This window comes from Anopheles arabiensis, chromosome 3, assembly GCF_016920715.1.
Source record: "Anopheles arabiensis isolate DONGOLA chromosome 3, AaraD3, whole genome shotgun sequence".
Lineage (NCBI taxonomy): Eukaryota > Metazoa > Arthropoda > Insecta > Diptera > Culicidae > Anopheles > Anopheles arabiensis.
Window position 1 is genome coordinate 60,984,623 of NC_053518.1, and position 10,301 is coordinate 60,994,923.

A 10,301-nucleotide genomic window follows, 5' to 3' on the forward strand; every position below is an offset into this window, starting at 1 on the left:
GGCGTAAAGCGTGGCGGGTGGCTTTCCGCTGGATGGATTCGATACGCGCCAGTTGACGGGATGCAGTGGGCCACCAGATAGTTGAGGCATATTCAATAACAGGCCGGACTAAGGAGCAGTAAAGCATTATCACACATATTGGGTAGCGTAATTCTCTTGTTAGCTGTGTAAATAGACCTACTAGCTGATTGGCTTTAGATATAACATGTTCTGTTTGTCAAAATTGAGTTTTCCATCGAGAAAAACTCCTAGGTCGCACACACAATCTTTACGCTCCAAAATACAACCGCCTAACGTATAGTTGGTCAAAAGAGAGCTTCGTGAACTACTGAATGTGATAGTGGTACATTTTTCGATGCTAAGTTCGAGCCAGTTACTTGTGAAAGATTCCAAAACGCTTTGTAAGCGTGCTTGGTCGCTAGAAGTTTCAACTTGGAGAAACAGTTTAGTGTCATCAGCATACATCAGGTGACAATTGGCAGGAAGTGCGAGTGAAAGATCGTGCATACATAATATGAAGAGCAGTGATCCGAGGTTGCTTCCTTGGGGCACTACTGAAGTTACCCTTAGCTAACTAGAGGTATGTGAGCCAATCCTTACAGAGTAAGTGCGATCACCAAGATAAGATCGCAACCTATGGCATGGTCGAGCTGGGGAGCCCCAATATATCCTTTTTTAGTAGGATTGAGTGCGGGATCCAATCAAATGCCGCTGTGATGTCTGTGTAGATTGCATCAACTTGTATCCCAGAATCTAACGCGGTGTGACGGATGCTTACGAATTCCATGAGGTTAGATGTTGTGGATCTTTTGGGTGTGAAACCGTGTTGAGCTGGACTTATATAATTCGAAACACTGGCTAGGAGCGGTTCATAAACGAGCAACTCGAAGAATTTAGCGCAGGCGCAGAGTTGACACTCGAGTTTGTTTATCACCGCGTGATAAGATAATTTATTGTAAACTATCAAAACAGGATGCATACAGTTGATAACGCCATTATCAGATTAATCCTATCGGTATTTTAACATCATCACATACACACTCGTGTTAATCATTATCTTCGAATACCTACATTAGCCTTATCAAGGAAAAGTTCTTTCACGTAGCTGCTGTCACTTGCATCTGCGTCTAGCCGGCCAGTTCTGCTATTATACTTATTCGTGGCTGGTGGGCAACTTCAGTTTAGATTTAACAGTGCATTTTTAAATATCCGTGTTATACCAATTTGAACCATGCAGGCACCTCAGGATACAACTACTCCGGATGTCTTACCGACCTGCCCAACGAAAGATGAAAGTGTTAATAGTGAGATCGTTGAGAACCCTCCCCCATTGTTCGTAGCCCCGCGGGGACGTATGGCCGATAAGCTTGCTGCTTCTGCCCCGTACAACTTTTTCTTATCTACCGTCACGGATTCGCAGCCTACACACACGGATCCACTATCGGTTACCTTTCAGGAGCTGCTGGATCCTAGCCTGGGAGAGCTGGAATGCTCTTTGCAGCTCACTTATATGATAGATATAAACTGGTTGCTGGAGCAGTACTCAGATGCAGGCTACGAACAACACCCACTGCTTATACTGTACGGCGATGAGTCTGAGCTGGAAACGATATCGGACAAACAGCCTAACGTTACTGCTATCAAAATTAAAACTAAGACGGGGTTCGGATTGCACCATACAAAGATGGGTCTGTACGGATATTGTGACGGATCGATGCGTGTTGTTGTTTCGACGGCCAACCTTTACGAGAACGATTGGTACAATCGCACCCAGGGGCTTTGGATCAGCCCCCGTTTGCCAGCAGTGCCGGAAGGTTCCGATCCAACGTACGGGGAAAGTAGGACTGATTTCCGTTCCAGCCTCCTTGAGTATCTCGGTGCGTACAAGCTAGCGAAGCTGGAATCGTGGATGGCCCGTATAGCAGAAACTGATTTTTCCGCCATAAAGTAAGCTGGAAATATGTCATTTCAATTGAATGTGGTGTTCTGAAGGGGAAATTTATTTTTGCAGAGTATTTCTCGTCTGTTCGCATCCCTGCGGTGATTATTACATACCCGATGGTCCGTTGTGGGGTCATCCGCGTTTGGGCGCTCTACTCTCTCAATATGCAACCACAATAGATGCCACGTTTCCGCTGGTGGCCCAAAGCTCGGGCATCGGTGAGTTCGGTAAATCACCGCAATTATGGATCCAACGTCAAATTATGCCCAGCTTTGGGAAGGACAATGAGCAAAAAACCATACGCCGTTTGCCGGGTTTTCGTTTAATTTATCCATCGTTGGCAAACGTACTGCAAAGCCATGATGACATATGCGGTGGAAGTTGTCTACCATACTCGGAGGAAGTGCATAAACAACAGAAATGGCTGGAAAACTATATGTATCAGTGGATAAGTCGAACGCGGCATCGGAACAAAGCGATGCCGCATATCAAAACCTACTGCCGCTGGACACCGGAAGGGCTTCAGTGGTTTCTGCTCACTTCGGCAAACTTTTCCAAATCAGCCTGGGGTATAACTCGCTACGATAAGCTACTGTACATAAACAACTACGAAGCGGGCGTACTGTTCCTGCCTAAGATTATGGTAAGGAATATCCAAAGATCAACATTGAGGGATCAAATTTGAACAGCATTTCCCTTATTTGCCGTTTAAGCTGAACGAAGACTTTCTTCCAATGGAACCGAACGGCAAACATCCCCAGTTTCCGATGCCTTATGATGTGCCAATCATGCCGTACGCTCCGAAGGATACTCCATTTTTTATAAATTACCTAAGGTCGGAAGAATCAGAATCAGAATAATGTCACCTTAATTATCTGTTGTTGATAAACCGGTTCTACTCACTGTCTACGCCAAATTATAAACGAAATTAATTTTTTCTTGAGCTTGAGCGGAACAGTTTCATTATTGGTTCCAATTCCAACAGAACAGTTCTTTGATCGGGACTAGTTCATGGATCAGATGAATATAGGAGATGATTGCAGAAGAGGTGGATGGTACCAACAGATACTAAGTCTTGATAAAACATTTCCAAACTAAGAATAGGTTTGATACGAGTTCCATGTCTAGGATGGACTAGTTTTTCAACTGAGATAGTTAAATAATGATCGATCGTTAGATTTGATAGATTTGCAAACCAAGGTAGGATTGGAGCAGGATGCTCATGTCCGTGTCGGAACCATGGCCGTGGGCTGCACGGCCAAAATATTCAGAATCGGAGCTAGACCGAAAACAAGTATGATACAGGACCCGGATCTAAATCGAATGGTCTGGAATAAAAAATAAATAAATAAATGCTGAATTAACTCATCTACAAGATCTTCGTTATTCTTAAACAACAATTCGATTTTTTAAGCGGTAAAACATTGTAAGCTGTTGAGAATTATGTTAATTTCATATCCTGGCTAAACTAGTGAGGATGGTTAGAAAGATAAAGGCGCCTTTATATATTGGCAGATGAAGGTGGATGGAAGACTCTTTAGTCCTCTTGTTTTCTACCAATGGTCTGTGCAAGAGGGACGAAATAGTATGTTACCTTTTCATATTTAAGCTAGAGAGGATCATCCGTAGTAGAGACTTCAGGAAAAATCTTCTGCAAATGACTTAAGATCCTATCACATATCCCTCTTGGAAGACATATCCCTCTGAGACATGGACAATGTCCAAATCTGCCATAACCCTCTTTGCCGCGTTTTAGTGGAGAATGTTTAGAACTATGTATGGCCCAGTTTGCGTGGAAGGACAATGGAGGAGCCAATACAATGACGACCTCACAGCGCAGCGTATCAAGCCTAGAACCCATAGTAACTTATTACCTTAAAAGCACAGCGTAGGTAAAGATCAACGAAAACATCCAGCTACGTTTTTTGGCAACAATAGTTGAAACCTTTTTTCTTTTCACAAAACACTGAAAGTTGATTGGCATTGGCATGTAATGGTGTTTGGCACACTCCGATACAATGTGTAAATTGCACCTCATGTCAATTACTTTTAATTAGGTGAAAAAACATCTTTTGAGTATAAATAAAACCATCTTCGACCATGGCAAGTCTGATTCGTTTGAACTGGCAGGATAGGACTATAGGACCCTTTTTACTTTAATCAAGTTATCATTTAAAGAGTTTAGTTATGTTCCCCTACCCAAGGTAAGGTTTCTAAACTACAACGTATCCTGTAAGGGAGATGGGATTCTATCACCGCCCGGGACGATCTAGTGACGAATCGTCCGCTTCGAAACAGTATACACCTCAATTGTTGCTTTTTTCAACAAAACCATGTTCCTCCTTAACGACGCAAAACTAAACCTACTACAGGCCTAATTTTAAGTGGCAAGATGGCATGGAGGATTCCGCCATTAAGGCCAGAATAACGGATTGGTAGACGAAGGCGCGAGACCGTGTGCGGTTTTGGATACTTCTGCAGCAGGCCAAGACCACAACGCCGGATAAGTATTTGTTGGTAGGCGGCTCTCTTGTGTATCTGAATTTAGCCTGAGGGCCAAGCAGGCGGCAATGAGCCAAGGAATGCTGATAAACGAAGCAAATGCCAAATTAGTGCTACTAAAAAAATATGAACTACGAAGAGGTAACGTACGTATAGGTGATTGCATTCTTGAAATGGTCCAGGAACTTTGCCTGTTCCTGGCCAATAGCTTCTAAAATTAGCCTCCAAAGTAATGCGGAAGTCGAGTTGGGCTGATGGCCGATAATAGCGAACCATTCAATCTCAAAGAATCTTTCCCAGCTTCAGCGAATCGTACTTGATCGTATTTTTATACCAGCAGTACTCTTAAAGACTACCTATGTTCCTCTTCCTATGTTGATCGTTCTTAAATTTGAATCCCCACACTCAAAGGCTTACTTTCTCTTCTAGAGAAATTCGATTATCTAAAGTCATATGTTTTTACCGTCATATGCTATCCATAAGGACTGTCCTAGCTATCCATAAGGACAAGTGAAAATTGTCCAAGCGTCTTTTTGGTGAGATATAATGCAATCTTCACGAAAGCAACGAATGTCAAAAACATCCGCTGGTTTCTCCCCTTATATGGTTTAAGCTTATTTCTCTTTTCTTTCGACGTACCACTATGCGCCCAGAACGTTCTTATCACACATCATAAGCTACCAATGGGTACAGCAATGTGGTTCAACGCCTTAACTCGGTTAGTTTATAAGAAGCCGCTGCCCTAGCAGCCCTGTGCGGAGCGAGCAATTTATTTTCTAAAGATTGCCATTGTATTTGGAGAAAAAAACCGTTGCTTTTATTTTAGTTGTTCGTGCATTGGGATTCTTTTCGAGTTAAATGAGTCCGTTAAGTGTTACCGTGCAGGGTGTTGTCCTCCTGTTAGTGCTTGTTATTGAGTGCCACGCCGACACGACACGGTACAATGTTAGCTTTGATGGTAAGTGGCGACTGCGAACATCACCTCCCAGCATCGCTTCAAGCTTCAATATGCTAATAAGCTGCTTATCACCTACATCCCGGCCGACCACAACTGCATAGAATTGCACAGATGCAAGCAGCACAACGCTATCAATGGGTACAACTATCGGGCGTTCTTCAAGCTGCACGAGCTAGACAATCACAATCCAGCTAACGCTGATCTGATCGTCGATCTGCTGGTGTACGTGCTGGCTGCCCGCGACGGTCACATCCTGCTATCGGAACAGAACAAAACGGCACCGACTGCATTGGAAATAGGTAACCAGCATGATCACCAGCGATCTTTGGATTTAATCGTGTGGTGTTTCTTTACTTCCTTTATTTAGTGCTCGGCGGCGGTGGCAACACATTTTCACAGATACGCTTCGGACAGAAGGGTTCGCCGTTGCGCACGAAGGCGAGTGCTGGACTGCTGTCACCGATTGATCCACTTCCGGTGCGGGTACGTATCGACACCGAAGGCCAGGTCAGGGTGTATGCAGGCAATCTTACCGGTGAACCGTTCATGGAAACGATGATGCCCAAGAAGAACGCCAGCGAGCTGAGATACGTCAGCTTTACCACGTGGGGCACGGCATTAGCGAAATGGTTCTACGATTGTCCACTGCCGGCGAATAGTACCAACGGTACGGCGTTGATCGACGGGAACGAGCTGGAGCAAGAGTTCGATGGTAAGCAGCGGTTGTTGGACCATCTGTTGGGTGTCCCACGGTGGATCGACCCACCGGTGAACTTTAGCGGGGTGCAGATATCCCAAATGTACATACAGGGGTTCGTTTACGATCAGACGACAAATCTGGTGGAGCTGTCGGGTGCGATGGGGTTGTCCTGGAAGGATCCCAGGTACCGCTGGAACGCATCCGACTTCGACAATACGACTGTCGTTGGTGATGTTTGCCATCTGATATGGACACCATCGTTTCAGTCGGTGAGTCTGTTCACCGGAACATTCGCGCTGTGTTACCTCTCCCACGAAGGTACGGTAATAGTGGAGATGGACGAGTTCTCGTGGGCGAATTTCTGTACGCTTTCGGACAGCTACCGGTGGCCCTACGATACCAACGCGTGCCATCTGCAACTGCTGACGGCCAGTCACGAACGTCACGTACCTATGCATTTAGCCATTAGATCGGTGGTAAGTTCATTGTTTAATTCAGAGTTTTCTCAGCTGTGTATCTAATCAGTATCATTGCGATGATTGTGGTAGCAATTTGACCCAGAGTATGAGCAATCGGAATGGTCGGTAAAGACTATCGGCAAACATGAGTACGAGCAAACCGTTACCCCATATGGACAGCAACCAATGCTCCAGCTACACATTGAAATGATGCGGAAAAGTGATATACATTCGGTTTCGATTTATCCGTCATATTTCGGTGAGTGTGATTTAGTTACATTTTTGTAACCAACACTTGTTGATAAAGATAGGTCTCTGTTGGGTTTTTGAAACTATTTCTAGTGTGTATCATGAATTAACACAAAGTTTTGTTTCTAATTGTAGTTGCTAACTTGCTGATCTCTATTTCCTTCCTCTCTGATGGACGATCGCGACTGTTGCTAAACTCGCTTGGGCTAATCGTGCTACTAAACACATTTTTAAGCCTCTCCGTCATTGTGCCTCGTGCTGGAGTGCCGAAAATATGTACCATCCTAATCATCCGATAATTTGCAGAACGTATTTTTCACTAAATTCAATTTTTTTCCCTATATTTTAGACCTCTTCTTCGAGTGGTCGCTCGTTTTCTACACAATCTCGTCGATATTTTTTGCGATAGAATTGTGGTTGAAACGAACACGCACGAACATACCACCCGGTTCCTGGATCGGACGAGTGATCAGCTTTCCGGCACTTCGATTTGCACTTGCGATGGACCAACGAAGTGTAAGTTCTACTCATCTGATCATCTCATTTGACCTGTGTGCCGGTATTATTTTCGTTCAATTTCGTTCCCTTGCAGAACTACAACACGCTGGAGCACAAAAATGTTCGATGGGACGAAGTTACGTGCATTCTGAACCGAATTATGATGCTCGTTGTGGTGATCGTGTTTGCTATCGGATTTAGTAAACCATGAAGCATGATGTAGGGACGGTCAATTGTATTCTCTCTCGCCATCGTACTCGCTATAAGGTTCAAAGAATGATATTCTAGACACTGATTTTCAAAGCATCACCTTCACATCATTGCCGCAGTTACCATAAAACGATCAGTGATCTACGATCGGCAATTGATGGATTAGAAGAAATGCGTAGCAAACAATTGTAGAATAAATAGAGCAAACTTTTATTTAAAACTTGTATTATATCATGTATTTAACTTGTATATCATGTATTTGATTTGTTTCCTGGTATAGAAAAGTGAGCGCTCACAACAATATTTTCACGATTCTCATAACTCTTTGATTGTTTCGTCTAAAAATCAATATCATAAATTGTAGTTACCGTAAGTAAGGATGGTTTGCTGTTGAAATGTTTAACAATGGATGATATAGATCACTTTATCATAAATGAGTTTTGTTTATCCTATAAGTCGACTGCTAACTGTCTCCATTGTTGTGTTTCATATTTGTTTAATTCAAAAATACGGCAAAACATTAAAGCATTGACATTATTATACTACTTTGTTAGCTATTGCTATTTTTCATATCAAAAACTTAATTATTTATCTCGATTCAAATGTAGCTTTTGTTTCCTAATTTATACGATTTCTGTAAAACGTTCAATATCGCAAAGCACCAATCTGCCTCCTTTACTGTTTTTGCGGTACTACTTATCAGACAGAATACCGAAAGCCCTGTTTGCGGAGTTTAATGATTCTTTAATTCTTGCAAATGGTACCGTTGTCCGTCGTGAATATGGGATACCCAATACCACAATCCAAATCACCAGACAATCAATAACTAATGCAAAAAAACAGCTTTATTGAATATAACAAACGTTTTTGTCGATCTTCCTAGCAAGCTGCACATGATTATGACGTCAGCATGTCATCTAAAATGGCAAACCACCTCAAATCACGACATCATTTTATTTTCCATAGTTCCCTTGCATTATTGAGACCTGATCGAACCTTGCTCCCGGTATATTAACATCATGTTCGATTCAATGCCTGGATGGATGAGATGATGGGGGGAAAAATCCCGAATCATGTACGTCATGCGATGTGCTAGGCGCATCGTGACTTGGGAATGGAGGTTTTGTAAGATCATCCTCCTGTAATCCCTGTTATTTTAAAAACAGGGCAGAAGGTTAAAATTGTATCTTTTTTGTTTAGTCAGAGCAATAGTTCCTGGTTGATGGTTTTTGTTCTTACCCTATCAAACATTGCAAACAGTTCTATTAAAAAGAGTAGAAAAACCTATTACCGTGCTTGCAATGTGATCAACACAATTTAGCTAGGAAAACATGTGTTTGACTACCGGCACGGGATCGCATGCGAGGAAACCTCAGTTCCGGCCACATCGAACGTCAAGCACATCGATCGTCGGTATAATGGACCGTTATTAAATGACGAGCATGTCTCATGCGGCTCGCACATCGTCCAGCACAGGACGCATCGGGATTACGGTAATAAAGTGAAACGAAATTGATAACAGCCCGCGACCATGCGACCATGATCACGCACTGTAGAAGGCAGTGAGGAAGGCTGTAAGACGCTTTTGTTGGTGAACCGGTTTTGAGCATCTTCGACTAGAGGACAATCTAGATGCTGTAAACGAAAGCGAGATGCATCTCGTGCGCTGTACGGTGGGTCCAGAGACGAATAACCCACTGCGGTGCGCTGTGTTCCGTGGGCAGGGAAAGTGTTAGCACGAAAACCTGTCCTGTGGCGGCTGAAGTATCGGACCTTCACTGAAGGCCGTTTGGAGTGTATGCCTGGGTACATACATAAAAAAACAATGTTTTGATTGAAGGTTTTTATAAAAATGACCATGAGCGCATTTGCTTGCTAGAACATGCTGCTGCTGACATTTAAAGGAAGAATTTTACTACTTGTATGCACTACACTGCTTTTTTAAATGAAATGCATTCAATACGATACGACAATATGAGAATTGCATAATTGCATACTGCCTTTCGTTTTCCGCATACCAAAAACATAAAAAAATCCTCAGTGAATGCAGAAGCACCCTAGCACAGATCATGGGGACAGTATGCTGATGAAAGGTACTTTTCCATTTTTCCGCTTCGTTTGTCACAAACAGTTGGGTTGTGGTGCTTTTTTCAATTTGTTTGATATTACCGGTAGATGAGACCAGTTATTCGATCTCTAGGAACTGGAAAAAAAACCCGTCATTGTGGAACTATACATAGGAACACTCTCAGGTTCATTTTTAGGGACTGTGGAATGTTTCTGCTACAGATTTGCAATGTGCTATGAAAGTATGTAGTTTTTAGCTGTAAAATTATTATTAATGTATTATAATCATTAAAGCCGTAGGGGTTTTTTCACTTTCAATGAAAGTGTTTTGAAAATGATCATGAGTCACATTTTGAACCCGTCACGAATTCGAACACCTAATCAAATTATCATCTTCTTAAGAATCGAATGCAAAAATCAAGGTCAGCAAATTGCAGATGACGCTAGCTGGGCGTGGAAAATGTTTTAAATACACCAAAACAGACGCAAGAATATGGGTTACAAGAACACGACGAGTGGTCAAGTTCACCCTTAGTTACATTAGGCGCTGTCAATGTGAGATGACAGCGTCTGCAGCATCCATCGATCGTTAGTGATCGATTCTGTTTGCCCAGTACCTACTTTGTTGTCTCTCCTTCTCTGTTTCTCGTTACACTTACATAGTGTTAAATGTTTTGCTTTTATTTTTATTTCTCTCCTTCATCTTCTCTAACTCGC

At 42.8% G+C, this 10,301-nt stretch overlaps 2 protein-coding genes across 4 annotated transcripts; both read left to right on the top strand.

Moving 5' to 3' along the window:
- The first annotated feature begins 158 nt into the window (after positions 1-158).
- On the top strand, positions 159-3,314 carry LOC120901798 (probable tyrosyl-DNA phosphodiesterase). 3 transcript variants are annotated; one of them, XM_040310057.1, is made up of 4 exons: positions 159-580; positions 1,238-1,947; positions 2,012-2,585; positions 2,656-3,314. In XM_040310057.1, the coding sequence occupies exons 2-4, from the start codon at positions 1,355-1,357 to the stop codon at positions 2,800-2,802; spliced, it is 1,314 nt and encodes a 437-aa protein (XP_040165991.1). In that variant the 5' UTR covers positions 159-580; positions 1,238-1,354; the 3' UTR covers positions 2,803-3,314. The 3 variants fall into 3 exon arrangements, with proteins under 3 accessions (XP_040165991.1, XP_040165990.1, XP_040165989.1); XM_040310056.1 differs by lacking the exon at positions 159-580 and having other exon boundaries at positions 615-1,947; positions 2,656-2,826; positions 2,887-3,314; XM_040310055.1 differs by lacking the exon at positions 159-580 and having other exon boundaries at positions 616-1,947.
- Positions 3,315-5,137: 1,823 nt separating this feature from the next.
- LOC120901797 (neuronal acetylcholine receptor subunit alpha-2-like) lies at positions 5,138-7,755 on the top strand. The gene is made up of 7 exons (XM_040310054.1): positions 5,138-5,402; positions 5,504-5,701; positions 5,770-6,578; positions 6,651-6,819; positions 6,945-7,085; positions 7,159-7,325; positions 7,402-7,755. The coding sequence occupies exons 1-7, from the start codon at positions 5,303-5,305 to the stop codon at positions 7,516-7,518; spliced, it is 1,701 nt and encodes a 566-aa protein (XP_040165988.1). The 5' UTR covers positions 5,138-5,302; the 3' UTR covers positions 7,519-7,755.
- The last annotated feature ends 2,546 nt before the right edge of the window (positions 7,756-10,301 follow it).

Coding starts and splice junctions, on each gene's coding strand:
- LOC120901798 (XM_040310056.1), top strand. CDS start 1,232: ATGCAGGCACCTCAGGATACAACTACTCCGGATGTCTTACCGACCTGC. Junction 1,948..2,011: donor ACTGATTTTTCCGCCATAAA/GTAAGCTGGAAA, acceptor TTATTTTTGCAG/AGTATTTCTCGTCTGTTCGC. Junction 2,586..2,655: donor TGTTCCTGCCTAAGATTATG/GTAAGGAATATC, acceptor TTGCCGTTTAAG/CTGAACGAAGACTTTCTTCC.
- LOC120901797 (XM_040310054.1), top strand. CDS start 5,303: ATGAGTCCGTTAAGTGTTACCGTGCAGGGTGTTGTCCTCCTGTTAGTG. Junction 5,403..5,503: donor GTACAATGTTAGCTTTGATG/GTAAGTGGCGAC, acceptor ACAACTGCATAG/AATTGCACAGATGCAAGCAG. Junction 5,702..5,769: donor ACCGACTGCATTGGAAATAG/GTAACCAGCATG, acceptor TCCTTTATTTAG/TGCTCGGCGGCGGTGGCAAC.